Source organism: Schistocerca americana, chromosome 2 (assembly GCF_021461395.2).
Source record: "Schistocerca americana isolate TAMUIC-IGC-003095 chromosome 2, iqSchAmer2.1, whole genome shotgun sequence".
Lineage (NCBI taxonomy): Eukaryota > Metazoa > Arthropoda > Insecta > Orthoptera > Acrididae > Schistocerca > Schistocerca americana.
The window spans coordinates 687,299,226-687,317,214 of record NC_060120.1 but is presented as its reverse complement, the minus strand read 5'-3'; the positions used below and the strand labels follow the sequence as shown (position 1 = coordinate 687,317,214).

Here is a 17,989-nt window from a genome sequence, read left to right as displayed (position 1 = left end):
AATGACCGACTGGCACATGCACTATGCTATGTTGACATTACAAACATATACATGTACACTCATGACAGTCTTTGTACACCCTAAGTCTGACCAAACACTTTTGATACCAAGTGATATGTTGAACAAACTGCTGGGTAACACAAGTTTTGTAGGCTGTTGAAGACTTGTCTATGAAATGCAGCTGGTAGGAATGAATGAGATCTTCCCTGATAGAGATTGCAATACAACTTGACATCTTCTCCAGGAATGCTGACAAGCTGCAACTATAATGCAGAAGTAGCATTGTTTAGGGAACTCTATAGCTCCTGGACAACTTGTCATGCCTGTGTGGGTTCTATGAAATCAATAGGCCTTGACACACTGTTGACACGTAGAAGCAATCAGCAACTACATTGTCAGTTCTGGAAGTGTGCTTGAAGTTGGTGATGAATTGAGCTATAAATTCTAGGTGGTTATATGTATGAGGTGAGCAGTTATTGCTGTTCCACTTGAAGGTGTAAATCAATGGCTTATGACCCGTGTAGATGGAAAATTCTCTTGCTTCCTCTGTGGCTGAAAGCACTTGACTGCTTCATACATGGTAAGAAGTTCGCAGTCATAGCCACTCCATGTCTGCTTTGATGGTGACAGTTTCTGAGAATACTAAGCAAATGATTACCTTCTGCCACCTTAAAATTGTTGTAACTCTGCACTGATAGCTGTCTAACTTGTGTCCACCACTATCACTAAGTGTGCATCAAGCTTTGGGTGTGCAAAGGACATTTCTTTAAAGGTGTTTGGGTACAGTAACTGCAGGATGACTTCAGTCTTTTCTGATAATGGTAGGTAGCCTGCAGAAGGTATCTGATGCCCAAACAAAGCAATCTTGGGTTGCCAAACATGCATTTAGATGTTCAAGACTTCACCATGTACTGATATAAACACTTAAGCACTTTAGTAAGATGAAAAGAAAATGGCAGGCCGTGCAGAACTGAATCAATAAATTCTAGCCGTATCTGAGCAGCATTTCGTAAGCCAAAGGTCATTTACATACTTTCAAATAACCCAACATAGTGATAATCACTGATTTTGTTTTGTCTTCCTCTGCTACCAGAATCAGGATATAGGCTCTGTCACAATTGAGTACAGCGAATATGGTTGCACCATGCAAGGTGTAATTATAGTCCCACCATAATGACTCAGGGTAGTGATCTGGGACATCCTGGTGTTAAGCACATGATCATCTCCACATTACCCCCGCCCTCCGTGGCTATCGGGGTTATTATAAGAACCGAGCGGCTTATGAAAGGGTGTCTGGTGGCGTCTGCATATATGTCCTTCACACTCTGCACAGCGAGTCTGTCCCTCTCCAGACGCCTTTAGAGGCTGTCGCTGTACGCGTGTGGACGCCACAGGCTGTTACCGTCTGCAGTCTTTACATTCCACCGGATGGTGATGTCTCGCAGCATGTCCTGGCTGCACTGGTCGCCCAATTGCCGCCACCTTTCTTGCTATTGGGCGACTTCAACGCTCATAACCCTCTGTGGGGTGGGTCAGTGGCAACAGGTCGAGGCGCCGTCGTTGAGCATTTATTGTCGCAGCTCGATCTCTCGCTGTTAAATGATGGTGTCTTCACACACTTCAGTGTGGCGCATGGCACCTACTCCGCCATTGACCTTTCAATCTGTAGCCATAGCCTCTTACCGTCTGTCCAATGGAGTGTGCATGACGACCTGTGTGGTAGTGACCATTTTCCGATCATTTTGTCACTACCACAGCGCCACTCTTCTGGGCGCCCTACCAGATGGGCTATGAATAAGGCTGACTGGGACTTGTTCTCCTCCACTGCCGCTTTTGAGCCTCTCTCTACCGATGACATTGATGCGGTGGTTCAATCGGTCACCACTGGCATCGTTACTGCCGCCGAATCTGCCATTCCCCATTCCTGTGGGTCCCCTCGGCGGAAGGCTGTGCCTTGGTGGTCGCCTGAGATCGCTGAAGCGATTAAAGATCGCCGGCGGGCGCTCCAGCGTCACAAGCGACATCCCTCCCTCGACCACCTTATCGCCTTCAAACGGCTGCGTGCGCGGGCCCGCCTCCTTATCCGCCAAGGCAAGAAGGAGTGCTGGGAGCGGTATGTGTCCACAATTGGCCTCCATGTCACTCCATCGCAGGTCTGGGCCAAGATTCGACGCGTCTACGGCTATCGGCCACCTGTCAGCGTCCCTGCGCTCTCACTGAATGGACCAGTTTGTACTGACTCCGACGTCATTGCAAATCGCTTAGCAGAGCATTTTGCTATGAGTTCCGCTTCTGCGAATTACCCCCAGGCCTTCCGCTCCATTAAAGAGCGGATGGAACGTCGGAGCCTTTCGTTTCGCACCAACCACCCAGAATCTTACAATGCTCCATTTAGTGAGTGGGAATTTCGCAGTGCCCTCGCTGCTTGCCCTGATACCGCTCCTGGGCCAGATGGCATCCACTGTCAGATGCTGAAACACCTTTCAGTGGACTGCCAGCGGCGCCTTCTCGATCTTTACAACCGTCTTTGGGTCGAGGGGGAGTTTCCGTCGCAATGGCGGGAAGGCATTGTCATCCCCGTTTTGAAGCCTGGAAAGAACCCTCTGGAGGTGGACAGCTACCGTCCCATTAGCCTCACCAACGTTCTTTGCAAGTTGCTTGAACGGATGGTGATCCGGCGCTTGAATTGGGTACTGGAGTCTCGGGGCCTTCTGGCTCCATCTCAGGGTGGGTTCCGTAAAGGCCGCTCCGCCGCCGACAATCTGGTGAGCCTGGAGTCGGCCATCCGTACTGCCTTTTCCCGCCGTCAGCACCTGGTCGCTGTCTTTTTCGACATGCGGAAGGCGTACGATACGACGTGGCGTCATCACATTCTTTCTACGCTTCATGGATGGGGTCTTCGGGGTCCTCTGCCGATTTTTATCCGCAATTTTCTGTCGTGTCGTACCTTCCGCGTGCAAGTCGCGGCCTCGTATAGTTCCTCCCACGTCCAGGAGAACGGTGTGCCACAGGGTTCCGTTTTAAGTGTCTGTCTGTTTTTAATAGCCATTAACGGTCTTGCTGCGGCAGTGGGAAACTCTGTCTCCGCTTCCCTGTATACTGACGACTTCTGCCTTTATTACAGCTCTCCCGGCATTGCAGCTGTTGAACGTCAGCTACAGGGCGCTATCCGTAGGGCGCAGTCTTGGGCTGTAGCGCATGGGTTTCAGTTTTCGGCAGCCAAGACCTGCGTTATGCATTTCTGCCGGCGACGTACTGTCCACCCGGAGCCGCAGCTTTCTTTTAACGACGAACTTCTTTCGGTGGTGGAATCGCACAGGTTTTTGGGGGTGGTTTTCGATGCCCGGTTGACTTGGCTGCCTCATATCCGGCAGCTCAAACAGACGTGTTGGCGGCATCTCAATGCACTGCGATGTTTGAGCCACACCCGCTGGGGAGCCGACCGCTCTACCCTGTTACGGCTCTACCAGGCGTTAATCCAGTCCCGTCTGGATTATGGGTGCCTGGCATATGGCTCAGCATCCCCGTCTGCGTTGCGGGTGCTGGACGCAATTCTCCACAGCGGGATACGCCTTGCCACTGGTGCTTTCCGCACCAGCCCTGTGGACAGCTTACTCGTGGAGGCAGGTGTCCCTCCACTGCGGTTCCAACGCCAACGTTTGCTAGCCGCTTATGCTGCCCATGTTCTAAGCTCGCCCGGGCATCCTAACTATTGTATCCTGTTCCCGCCGTCAGTCGTCCGTCTGCCGGAACGTCGGCCCCGGTCGGGTTGTCCGATCGCCATACGCGTCAAGGAGCTTCTCTGCGGGCTTGGGTTTTTCCCTGTTCCGCCTCCTTTCCAGGCGCCTCTGCGTACAACACCCCCGTGGTGTGTTCCTCGCCCTTGCCTTCGGCTCGACTTGGCACAGGGCTCGAAGGACTCGGTCCCTCCAGAGGCCTTCCGCCGCCGCTTTCATTCCATCCTGGCCACGTATCAGGGCTCTGGCATTGTTTACACCGACGGCTCGATGGTTGCTGGTCGAGTCGGTTATGCGCTCACTCTAGGGGAACATTCCGAACAACGTTCCTTGCCGGCTGGCTGCAGCGTTTACACTGCTGAGCTGGTCGCCATCTTTCGAGCCCTAGAGTATATCCGCTCCTGCTCAGGTGAGTCCTTCGTCATCTGTAGCGATTCCCTGAGCAGTTTACGAGCACTTGACCAGTGTTTTCCTCGTTCCCGTCTGGTGATGGCTATCCAGGAGTCCCTGCATACTCTTGCGCGTTACGGCCGCTCTGCGGTCTTCGTGTGGACCCCAGGCCATGTTGGGATCCCCGGCAACGAGAATGTTGACCGGCTGGCGAAAGAGGCGACTAGTGCACCATCTCTGGACGTTGGCCTCCCGGAGACAGATTTGCGAGCGTTCCTACGCCGCAAAATTCTGGACCTTTGGGACACTGAATGGCGCGCCCTGCCTTCACGCAACAAACTTCGGGCCATCAAGGGGGCTACCGGTGTGTGGCGCTCCTCCTTGCGGGTCTCTCGCAAGGAGTCTGTTGTCCTCTGCCGGCTGCGCATTGGGCACACTCGGCTTACGCACGGCCACTTATTGCGCCGTGAGGACGCGCCTCTATGTCGCTGCGGCTCCGTTTTATCCGTAGTTCATGTTTTATTGGAGTGTCCGTTTTTAGCTGCGCTCAGGCAGTCGTTCGCACTGCCTGACTCGCTCCCTGCCCTTTTAACAGATGACTCGACTATGGCTGACTTAGTTTTACGTTTTATTCGGGCAGGGGGTTTTTATTCTTTAATCTGAGTGTTTCTGTTTTTCTCTTATTGTTTTGTGTTGATTCTGGCCTTTGGCCTCCGGTTTTAAACTGATTTTTTAATGTGTTTCTAGTGGTTGGCTTTTCCTTTTTTATTTCTCTGGTCAGCCAACCACCGTCACACTCTGTGTGCTTTTAGTTCGTTTTGTCTGGTCTTTGTCTCAGTTTCTCTTGTTATGTGTCGTCTGTGCTCTATTCTGTTCCTCGTTTTTATTCTCTGTGGGTGTTCTTTGTCTTTGGAAAAAGGGACCGATGACCCTAGCAGTCTGGTCCCTTTAAATCCCCCAAACCAACCAACCAACCAATCTCCACATACTTTCCACGCTCCACACTTCTTACCTACTAGGTGTAGAGAGGACTACCAGGGGCCACTTAGTGACAAACTTGGCTTTAGTGATAATCAGGTGAATGGGTGCCAAATACATGACACCGGTGGACTATCAGTAGTTCTGACATAGTGCAGTGTACTATGTAACAATTGTTTAGGCAGTCCTACAAAGGCTGCCTGGTGTATAGACACCAGGAAATGGCCAGCATCAATTGGCTTCATGGATGCAAGACAGTGCCAGCTGTGTCCAGTGATCATGGCACCCTTCTTACTGCAGTGGATTGGCACAGTGAAGTCAGGCAGTGTCAGCTGGATGGCCAAACACAGGTCAGTGCTGTGTGGTGCGTGTGCTAGGTCATAAGGCACTAGCTGTACATGACATTCCTGTTCTCTTCATATGGAGATGGTGAAGCCATTTTGATATGTAAGCAGTTGCCATGGCAGAGGTGACAACCAAGGACGCAGCATTCCTCTTCCCTTTGGAAGAAGGTGGTGGAGCCATTTCAGTTTGTAGATGGTGACCACAGCAGAGGCAACAGCCAAGCACATGGCACTCCTTTTCACATGGAGGAGGCAGCACAGCCAGCTGTAGAAGAGGACTGGGAAACAGAGGCACCAGTGAAGAGAAGAGGCCAGTGCTCTGCCAGCAAGAGACAATATCAGAAGATGAAAGAGACATGGTGTAGCACGAAGGTGCCTGCGGGGAAGAAAACCTGGTGCTTGAGAGAAAGCAGACATCCAAGGGTGGTTGCACAGAGCCAATGCTGTGAGTGGAACATGGGCAAAAGGTATGAAGGAGGACGATGAGTGGGCCACGTGCACATGTGGTTGGCCTTGGCGGACCAGTGGCCAGTGTGTAATGCACAGAGCTCTAGTGAAGGGTGTGAAGTGGGCACGTGGGCCAGTGGCAAGGGTGGAGGGCAGTGCTGAGGCCAGCAGCAAGAGTAATGGTGGTCCTTGAGTAGATAACAAGAAGCTCTCAGTGTGGGACCACGAGGTGGACACCATCTGAAAGAAAAAGGTTGTCAGGTGAGGAGGCCTCAAAAAACAAAAGGTTTGCAAAGACATCGTTGAGAAGGTCACCGAAGATTCCGAAGGCCCCAAGATGAGGCATTGCTGATCCTAAACCTCCATGAGAGAGGCACAGGAGCGCAAGCAGTCCACGAGACCATCAGGGAGAGCCATGAGGGAGGAAGGCCAAGGCGGGTGACCAGGAGGGGGTGGCACTTGGCAGGGTTCCACCAAAGCCACAGCAATGGATGATGTAGAAAGAGGAGAGAGGCCCAGAGCAGTGATAGCAGAAGAAGTATAAGCTTTGGCAGCAGCGAAGGGAGAAAGGAAGACCATGGAACAGACATCAGAAGGCCAGAACTGGATTGGATGGAGAAGGAGACTGACCAGGCCAGTGCTGGAGGTGGCAGTGGCTACCAGGAGGGCGGCGAGGGTGCCACAAGTGCGAAAACTGGAAGCACCGATGTGGGAGGAGGCACAATAGTGGGTAGGGGCACCACTTTTGGTGGAGACGGCATGCTGGCGGAGGCACCATAGTGAGTGGAAGCACCAGTGTATGAGGAGGTGCCAGATGGTTGTAGGATGCATATTGAGAGGCACCAGAGGAGGTGTGGGAACCACATCGTGAGAAGCCAGAGCAAGCCATGGTCCTGCACCATGACATGCTGGAGTGACCATAGGATCCACGGTGGGAGTTGCCGGAGCAGGCATAGGAGCTGTATCAGAGGCACCAGAGAGTTGTAGGACACACGTTAGGATGCGCTGGAATGGATGGGGCACTGCGTCAGGAGGTGCCGGAGCTGTTGTAGGAGATGTGTTGGGCAGTGCTGGAGCAAGTCTAAGAGCCACATTGGGAGGCACCATGTCAAGAGGCACCATCTCATGAGACACTAGAAGAGCTGTGGTGGATGAGTCTGAGGTAGCAGCATAGTTCATGAGTATACGAGAGGCCAAGTGGGCAGGGGCAAGGGTTGAGGTGGCCAGGGGAGAAGCCTCGGGAAGAGTACAATTATGTACTAATTGGTCCAGTGGAGTCAAGAAGATGAGCCAAGGATCCGAGACCACATTGAAGTCAGAGGAAAGTGGGGATAGAGACATGTCATCCTACACCAGGAGGGCATTAGGGTAGCTTAGGTGCTACTGGAGGAGCTTCGAAGTGCGCAGGAAGTGCCAAGCATGAAACAGAAACTTTTTTGCCCTGGCTGTAGCACGTGGGGGTGTTGGCACTGGGAAAGCACTGAAGCAAATGATTGGTATTCTGGTTCAAATGGAGCAACTGCTGGCCTCACAACTGGACAAGCTGTAAAAGTGAAAGTTCTGTTGCAGAAGAAGTCACGTGAAAAGTATATGCAAAGAATGTTGGTCGAATGAGCATGGAAGCACACTAGTGCAGAAATAGACCCACCTGGGTGAACATAGATACTGGAACGAAATTCTGAAGACACAAGAAGTATGAAAAGTGTACCCTCATTGCCAGCTGAAGTTCCCATTGTGGGCTGATGGATGTAGAAAAGAAATAGTTGCCCATGTGGCACTGAACAGCAGGTTTGGTAGTGCTGTGTAGTAGACTCATCGTTTACTCAAAATCAGACTGCTGGAGAACTGCAGGCAACAGTCCTACAAAGGCAGCCTGGTGTACCGGTACCAGGAAGTGGCTGTCATCATGTGGCTTTTGTGATGTGAAATAGTGCCGGCTGTGTCCAGTGATTTTGGTGCTCTATTTACTGCAGTGGAATGCGCAGTCAAGTTGAGTAGTGCCAACTGCTGGTGTCTGGCTGTACAGCAACCCACAGGGCAGTGGTGTATGCTGGGTGTGCCTGGTCATCAGGGACTAGCCATACATGACATTCCTCTTCCATCTGGAAGGAGATGGCGAAACCATCTCATTACATAAACATTGGTCATGGCAGAAGCAACAGCCATGGATTGATCTTCTATGGTTTCATCCTCTGTCATTGCCAGTACCGCTTTGAGACAACAGCCTGCTGATATGAGTACCCAGTAACTCAATCTTTGCCACTAGAGAGTCATAGTCAGAGTGCACAACTGCTGCTGTTGTTTTTTTACTGCTGCAAAGCTCTGTTACTGAACTAATCTGAGAAGGAGTGATGGTTTCTCAAATTCTGTCAATGAGCTCTCCCACACCGTCCAATGGCATCTCTCTTTGGGACACCACTATTGCGTTAACCTGCCGTGGTAGGTGATTGCGCCAAGTGGTGTTCAGCAGAATTATCTGAACACTGCCGGACTTACAGTTTGTGGTCTCCAATATCCTCCTGCATCAGCACTTGATGAATTCTGTCTTCCTGCATGGCTGTGTCTCTTTGAATTAATTCTGACTTGAGCTCGCCAAAAGAATTTGCCACTGGTGTACCGTACTTCCACAACAAAGTGGTGGTCTAACTGGTTCACTACTGAGGAAAGCTTATTGAACCAGCTATGATGTCAGCATAGTAAAACTCACTTCAACTTGCGCAGACTACAATACAAGGTTATGCAGCCAGAGTGGAAGTATGCCCATCGCTAATATTGATACTGCTGGTTCATGTGTCATCTTGTGAAATTATTTCAAATTAGAATTGTGGTTTTCTCGTCAGCCTAAAAATAAGATCAGGATCACCACTTGTTGGGTGCAGCTAGAATTAGGCCTGTCCAACCTTTGAATAGCTTGTTTTGGTTAACCCAAGTGGCAAATAACAGTTGTGATCAATGGAAAAATAGGAACTTTATTTAACAGAATAAACACACACCACATGTCATAACTCTGAGCAGTGTACAGAGTAGGAGACTTTTGTACCTGAAAGTTGAATTGTACGTGAATGATAAGCAGTAGCTCATAACAGGGGAAATATCCATAATTACAAGCGGCATTCAGTAAGTAAGACAAAAATTTTTTCTGAAAACAGGTTGATTTTATTGAGGATTCCAATACACCATATTATTCCCCACACCTTTTGCCACAAAATCCTGTGTTCAATGCAACAGTCTTTCATCATTGAACTGTAAGGGCCTGTATGCTTGTATGGTACCACTCTTCTGAGCCAATGTCTTGCTGCATCAATAACCTCCCTATCATCCATGTACTCTTTCTTGCAAAGTGCACCCTTTATTGGGCCAGACATATGGAAGTCAGAAGGTGCGAGATCCTGGCTGTAGGGTGGATGAGGAAGAAAAGTCTATCGAAGTTTTGTGAGTTCCTCTCGGGTGCACAGACTTGTGCAAGACCGTACATCATCATGAAGAAGGAGAAGTTCATCTTCATTTTTGTGGTGATGAACATACTAAGTCCAAAGCTACAGGAGTCACAGCTGTGTGTGGCCAGATGGACAGTTTTGTGTGACCTTGTTGTGATGGTTACAGACACCTTGTCCAATAATTCACTACGATTTTATTACCTCCCAGGTCTTCATAGACATCTGCAAGCTCCTGTGAATATCTGTGATGCTCTGGTTTTCTGTCAAAAGAAACTCAGTGACAGCTCTCCACTTGAAATGCGCCTCTGTTACAGACAGCAGTTTGAAGGCTATATATAGTGACACAACCTATCAGAACTTCGTGTAACTGTAGGGGCCATAGTGGGAATATTCCATGATGTTCTACAAAAAATTCCCCAGTTTTTCAACCAGAATTGGCCAAGAAAAAAAATTGTTGTATTACTTATTGAATGCCCCTGGCATGTATGCATCACAGTGTAAGAAGTACATAATGAAAAAATAAAATCAATTTGTATCAATTTGTGTCCAAACCCACTATACTGAGAGATGTATGAAATCATGAAATCAGTATTGTCTGAAGCGAGGGATATTGACTAATAGCAAATGCATGCAAAAGAGCCACTTGCTGCCAAAATCTCAAAACCCCTTCACCATTTGCCACTATTCTGGGATGCATCTACTCTCTTTCTTAATACTGTTCTCATTATGTAGCACAGTCGTGCAAAATTCTGTGCCTTTCACAGTTGTACAAAATGAACGACAAATTTATTGTTAAAAGAGTGTTGGTACCTTACTTGAATTTTCCACTTTTCTGTTGTACACCAGTGTATATCAGATGTTGTTTGTTTGATAAAATGTTTTAACTGCACTGTTACTTGTCTGTAATGTCACAGCTTGCATATTATGAAGTTGTACCAAAAGCAGTTTAATGTTTTTGAATCATAGTATTTGCCACTTTTTTTGCATTACTACAAAACTACTAGAACTGTGAACAGTAGTCTAGTGCAAATTTAGTGAAAAGTTTAAATGATTTTTTTGTAAAATTTATTATTTATCAACACTTATCCACTAAACTCCACTGACAATCAGTGATATGTAATTTCTTGCACCTAAATTTTATCTTGTAACTTAGACGAAGAACATATTATATTTTCAGTGTGGTCCTGTCCTCTAGAATTGTCTCGTACTTGACTTATGAAGGAGTAAATCTTTGTGAGGAACTGGAAATTTGTTTTCCTCAAGAGAGTGCTGATGTCAAGCCATCCATTCGTAGACTGCATCTGGTAAGTAATGCTGAATACTTGTAAGCTGAAATTGCTATAGGGAAATAACAAGGTTGCATATGAATCTTCTCATGCTTAGTATAAGGCTAGTATGTACTGTTATAGAAATTTTAACTGCTCTCTGAAAGGTAATGCTAAGCTGTCTATGAGCAGAGTAGGTGTAGATCTTACACACAACAGAATTAGCACAAATAATGAAGATGCTGAGTCGCAGATAGACACAACAAAAAGACTATCACAAAATAAGCTTTTGGCCAACAAGGTCTTTGTTAACAGACACACACACACACACACACACACACACACACACACAAAATCACAACTCATACACACATGACCACAGTCTGTGGCAGTTGTGGCTTCAGCTGCCATAGATTTTCGTCATGTGGATGTGAGTTGCGCTTGTGCATGCATTTGTGTGTGTGTGTGTGTGTGTGTGTGTGTGTGTGTGTGTGTGTGTGTGTGTGTGTGTCTGTGTGTGTGTGTGTGTGTGTGTCTATCTGTTGTCTATTTTTGACAAAAGCCTCGTTGATCAAAAGCTTATTTTGTGACAGCCTTTTTGTTGTGCCTATCTGCGACTCGGCATCTCCGCTATATGGTGAGTAGCAACTATCATTCTTATCATATTGTTACATTCCATCCTGCATTTTCCATTGTGTTCACATACAGAAACTTGACTAAAATTCTGAAGCTCTGAATACATCACAGGACACTCTCACCTTAACACTAAACTGGTTCTCGGCTAACAAACGTCTTTGTAATCCAGAGAAAACTCAGCATCTGCAGTTGGGACTGGCTAATGAGGTAGAACCAAAATCCGTAAAACTGCTTGGAATACACATTGATTCCAAACTTAACTGGCAACCCCATATCAACCAGGTATGCAAAAAGTTATCGAGGGTATCCTATCTCATCTGGAAACTGTCTGATCTAGTGAGTAACAAATATCTCAGAACAGCTTACTTTGGACTTTTTCAGTCTCATATATCTTATGGGCTGTTACTATGGAGCCACTCATGTCATGTCAGTGATGTACTACTGATGCAGAAAAAAGTGCTATGAATAATGTGCAAGGTTGGTCCAAGGGAACATTGCCGTCCCTTATTCATCAAAATGGAAATAATGACAGTGATAAATCTTTATATTTATGCATCACTGATATCTGCTAAAAAGAACAGAACAAAATTTAACACCAGAAAGAACATACACTTACATGACACCAGAAGCAAAGGCAGTATTGAGATTCCTAGACATAGGCTGACAAAAACAGGCAACTCTCACAAAGTGAACTGTTTGAAATTATTAACAAATTACCACATACTGCACTCAACACACCTTTCAATAATTTTAAATGTAAACTGCACAAATGGTTAATAGACAATCCATACTACAATCTCACAGAATTCATGGATACTTGTAACATAGAAATTGAGTTTTAAGTCTATGATTCCAATACTGTATATAGATTAATGAAGTATAAATAATTTGTACTTGTAATGTAAACACTCACTAATTTAGTAACTCCTTATGTATCTTGACATAATTGTAATGCCTATTTCACTGCATGTGATCGACGACAAATAACGAATCTGAATCTGAATCTTTGAATCACCAGTACAGTGTGCACTGAAATAAGCATTGAAAAATGATAGAAACTAAAATAACAAATCAAAAGTTGAGTCTATATCTCTCACTTTTGTGGCAGCTATTCTTTAGTAGTGTTATCATCTACCACGAATCTTTCAGTCTAAGTCTCCCCATAGTGTACAAAAGTTAATGATAACATGGAAGTTGTTTTATGTACATGCCACTGGCAATTCCAAGATGTCATTTCAAAACTTATCTAGAGTTGTGGTCAAGTCATTTTCCACAATATCTCTATTTATACAAGTGCTAAACCTTCCCAGCTATGAGTAGACTACATATACAGCAACAGGCATACAGTGTACATAATTCATTTCCTCCCCTTTCTGTTTGATTTGCAGATGGTATCAGTGAATAATGATTGTTGATACCCCTATTTACGAGCCCAAATTTCTCTACCTTGACTTTATGATCATTATGTAATATATATGTTGGAGGAAGTGATATATTTCTTGACACATCTGGAGTTCTCCCAGTTTTTTAAGACTCTTCATGATGCACAACACTTTCCTTGTAACATCTCCCACTAGAGTTTGTTGAGCTTACATATGATAGTCTCATACTGAATACACAAATTAATGGTGCTTCATACAGCTTTACTTTGGCTATTAATCTGTCACTTCCATTGGTATGGGCCAAAGTGTGATGAATAATACTCAAGAATTGGTCAAACGAGGGTTTTGTCAGCAACATACTGGCACAGATATGCAATTCTTAACTTTTGTGTTGATGATTAATGCATAGAAAATGCACTAGAAGCATCTTCACATTTAACACATGTAATTGTATCTGTATACGGTACAACAGACAGTGATATCAGAGTGTTTTGCACAGGCCTCAGAGAAAATTATCCGACATGTTTAAAAATGGTCTGGATAGAAGATTTTAATTTTTGAAGACTTAAATACTGACATAAGGCTACATACACTTAAGCAACTTCACCTACTTAACATGCAAAGATCATGATGTCCTGTATTCTGTTAATAATAATTTGGTAAGGCAGTTTCCTTATCTTGATTATATAATTACAAATGTTCAAAAAACTGTATGACCTATATTTTTCAGTATTTATTATTTTGTCAGATCATAAAGGTACATGGTTAAAATTAAAAACAAAAATGCATGTATCAGACTGCATTGGAATTAAGTATATTAGGCTTCTGAGTGATATAAGACACCACATACAAGTCACAGTTAAAGATGACAAAATGCAATTATATTCTCGAAAGTGCTCGTTTTGAAGGTGAGTTTATGTTATTTCTGTATGCCCTCTCACATACAGATTAAAATCTGTTGCCTGAAGGTAGTAAAATAAAGTAAAGGAACTGCCACGAAACATAATCTCACACCTATGTGTAACTGGTTTACTCCTGATTTTATAAATGCTTAGAACTCCAGTGATGATTTCTTATTACAAGTAAAGAAAATGTGATGTTGAGAAAGCTAGCTACATAAAATTAAAGAGCACATACAAATCAGAAATGAGATTAATCATTTGAAGGCAAATGATGCTTACATTAATAACCCACAAAATAAATGTAAAACTGTGTTTATTGTTATCAAGACTCATGTGCATAGAAGTAAAGGTGTGATGATGTCACACCAGGACTTCAGTAGTTATTTTATTAAACTATTGCAGTAACAGTGCTCATTTTTCTTAACTATTGTACCACACAGTTTCTCCCTTAAGTGTTTGTGATAGGAATAACACAGATAACACTGAAAAAAGCCAGAAATATGACATCATCCATAACTAAAATAATGTTAGTAAGTTCCCACAATATGCTGGCGATGTAGCTCCAGATTTTAAATGGAAAGAGGTAAAAGTAAGCAACATTAAAATAGCAATGGCTAAATTACCAGTACCAACTAAATGTTCTGGTCCTAAGGACAATGCAATACTGACCGGCTGCTGTGGCATCATCTGTCATCATTTTGATGTGTTTGAGAGGCATAGGGGTCAGTGCACTGCTCTCTCAACAGTTGTCACCTTTCCAGAAATTGCAGTCACTAGTTCTCATTCATGTAATTCCTCAGTTTGAGTTGAGACTGAGTACACATCCCGCTGAGGGAAAATCCATGGCAGTACTAGGAACTGAACTCGGCTACTGCTGTGTCAGTCAGATGAGCTGAACACTTAACTACAGAGATGGACAATAGAAAAATTAAGTCACTTAGAATCAGAGGATGTATATGATCTCTTCAATTTTCATGTGTATACAAAATTTAATATAAAATGGCAGTCACTAATTCACTGGATACTTGATGTTGTTGTTGTTATTGTGATCTTCAGTCCTGAGACTGGTTTGATGCAGCTCTCCATGCTACTCTATCCTGTGCATGTTTTCTCATCTCCCAGTACCTACTGCAACCTACATTCTTCTGAATCTGCTTAGTGTATTCATCTCTTGGTCTCCCTCCACGCTGCCCTCCAATGCTAAATTGGTGATCCCTTGATGCCTCATAACATGTCCTACCAACTGATCCTTTCTTCTAGTCAAGTTGTGCCACAAACTCCTCCCCAATTCTATTCAATACCTCCTTGTTAGTTATGTGATCTACCCATCTAATCTTCAGCATTCTTCTGTAGCACCACATTTCAAAAGCTTCTATTCTCTTCTTGTCCAAACTATTTATCGTGCATGTTTCACTTCCATACAAGGCTGCACTCCATACAAATACTTTCAGAAACGACTTCCTGACACTTAAATCTATACTCTGTGTTAACAAATTTCTCTTCTTCGGGAACGCTTTCCTTGCCGTTGCCAGTTAACATATTATATCCTCTCTACTTTCTTCTGTTACCCAAGGATTTCTACAAGCCCTCGTCTTTTTACCTACTTGATCCTCTGCTGCCTTCACTACTTCATCCCTCAAAGCTACCCATTCTTCTTCTAATGTATTTCTTTACCCCATTCCTGTCAATTGCTCCCTTATGCTCTCCCTGAAACTCTGTACAACCTCTGGTTTAGTCAGTTTATCCAGGTCCCATCTCCTTAAATTCCCACCCTTTTGCAGTTTCTTCAGTTTTAATCTACAGTTCATAACCAATAGATTGTGGTCAGAGTTCACATATGCCCCCCCGGAAATGTCCTTCAATTTAAAACCTGGTTCCTAAATCTGTCTTACCATTATATAATCTATCTGATACCTTCTAGTATCTCCAGGGTTCTTCCATGTGTACAACCTTCTTTCGTGATTTTTGAACCAAGTGTTAGCTATGATTAAGTTATGCTTTGTGCAAAATTCTACTAGGTGGCTTCCTCTTTCATTTCTTACCCCCATTCCATATTCACCTACTATGTTTCCTTCTCTTCCTTTTCCTACTATCGAATTCCAATCACCCATGACTATTAAATTTTTGTCTCCCTTCACTATCTGAATAATTTCTTTTATCTCATCATACATTTCATCAATTTCTTCGTCATCTGCAGAGCTAGTTGGCATATAAACTTGTACTACTGTAGTAGGCGTGGGCTTCGTGTCTATCTTGGCCACAATAATGCGTTCACTATGCTGTTTGTAGTAGCTTACCTGCACTCCTACTTTTTTATTCATTATTAAACCTACTCCTGTATTACCCCTATTTGATTTTGTGTTTTCTAACCCTGTATTCACCTGACCAGAAGTCTTGTTCCTCCTGCCACCGAACTTCACTAATTCCCACTATATCTAACTTTAACCTATCCATTTCCCTTTTTAAATTTTCTAACCTACCTGCCCGATTAAGGGATCTGACATTCCACACTCCGATCCGTGGAATGCCAATTTTCTTTCTCCTGATAACTATGTCCTCTTGAGTAGTCCCTGCCCGGAGATCTGAATGGGGGACTATTTTACCTCCGGAATATTTTACCCAAGAGGACGCCATCATCATTTAACCATACAGTAAAGCTGCATGCACTCGGGAAAAATTATGACTGTAGTTTTCCCTTGCTTTCAGCCGTTCGCAGTACCAGCGCAGCAAGGCCATTTTGGTTAATGTTACAAGGCCAGATCAGTCAATCATCCAGACTGTTGCCCCTGCCACTACTGAAAAGGCTGCTGCCCCTCTTCAAGAACCACACATTTGTCTGGCCTCCCAACAGATACCCCTCCATTTTGGTTGCACCTACGGTACGGCTATCTGTATCGCTGAGGCATGCAAGGTTCATTGGGGGTGGGGGTGGGGGGGTGGGGGTTGGGGGGGGGGGGAGTACTTGATAGTGGCTGTTTTCATCACTAAAAACGATGATTATTATATCTGCACCTACTAAATTCCATGCAACCTGTCTTGTTCCCTTACTTTCAAAAGTAGTTATGCCATATTTGTCACTATATGTCTGTATACACTGTTCTAAGTAACTCACACTGATTTGAAACTTTGTCAACAGTGAAAGCAATTGAAGACATTCTTTCCGTTAGACGATCCTCATTCAAACAGATATTATCTCCTAATGAGTTGCTTGTGGATCTCAGAAAGGCATTTGGTTCTATCATCCACTGAATTCTACAGGGGGAATAGTTATGGTAGTATTGGGTCACAGGTTCAGAACATTCTTTTATCAGACCATATCTGAGTGAGAGAAAAAAAAATTGTGTAGTTCAGCAGTATGAGATAACATGTTCAGATGTCAAAAAAATGGGGTTTGTCAAAAGCTCTTTACATTTTGTAATCTATGTCGATGACTTGCTCAGTATTATATTGTGTAAGTCCACACACTATACAGATGACACTACATTTGTTACAGCTGGAAAAGACTTAATAGTGTTATAAATGCAAAGTGGGGATCATCTCACAGGAACCATAATGTAATGTGGAATTAATTATTTGGTGATGATGAAAAACTATAGAAATTCTCTCCTGTTTGTGTATTAATGGTGAAGAAATGAGTATGCTTCTGCTAACTTCTTAGAATTCATTTTGGCATGAAATTACACGAGAGCAGTCATATCAGTTATATTTGTACACATGTTGTGTATTTATTACTTAGTTAGTGACAAGCAAGTGCTCAATGCGTACTATGCCTTTTTTTGTTAATCAGTTAATAGATGGAACTCTGCTATAGTCAATTACTTTGAGGAGAGAAGGGGGGCAGACATGAGTACGGGGACTAAATATACCAGCAGCTATGTCCCTCTTTATTCTAAATTGTTTGATATGCAAAACACAAAGAATTGTGAAATGTGTCAATATGTTCATCACCATGACACATATCAGAAATAGTAGATTGGCATTCTGGCTGCTGCACTGATTTGAAACTTCCTGGCAGATTAAAACTATGTGCCAGGCTGGGACTCAAATATGGAACCTTTGCCTTTCACAGGCAAGTGATCACTCATCTCCTACATTCCAAACTTAAAAGAAGTTCTCCTGCATACCTTTCAGGACTAGCATTCCAGGAAGAAATAATATAGAGAATACGTAGATTAGCTGTTGGAAGCTGTTTCATGCCTGAGAGTTTGATTCCACAAGGAATCGGGGGGAGGAGGGTTACTAGTGTGATGTAACTGAGGAAGTAGCAGCTTTCTTTCTAATTTGTTTACTGGTGTAAGTTCGTGTTGTGTTAAGTAGTATTCTGACTGAATCTTCCTCCCTGTGTCCAAGATATTTCTCTTTTATATTCTTTATTCCAGGAGTACTAGTCCCAAAACATATGTAGGAGAACTTCAGTGAAGTTTTGAAAGTAGGAGATGAGGGAGGCATTAATGGAAGTAAAGCTGTGAGA

The 17,989-nt window shown here is 44.3% G+C and overlaps 1 protein-coding gene across 4 annotated transcripts in view; it reads left to right on the top strand.

Annotated features, from left to right (window-relative positions):
• Positions 1–17,989, top strand: part of LOC124592677 (protein timeless) — a 396,167-nt gene that overhangs the window by 255,322 nt on the left and 122,856 nt on the right. For all 4 annotated transcript variants that reach the window (XM_047131864.1, XM_047131861.1, XM_047131860.1 and 1 more), the window contains one exon: positions 10,511–10,637. In XM_047131864.1, coding sequence (XP_046987820.1) covers positions 10,511–10,637 — 127 coding nt within the window. The remainder of the gene's footprint in view (positions 1–10,510; positions 10,638–17,989) is intronic.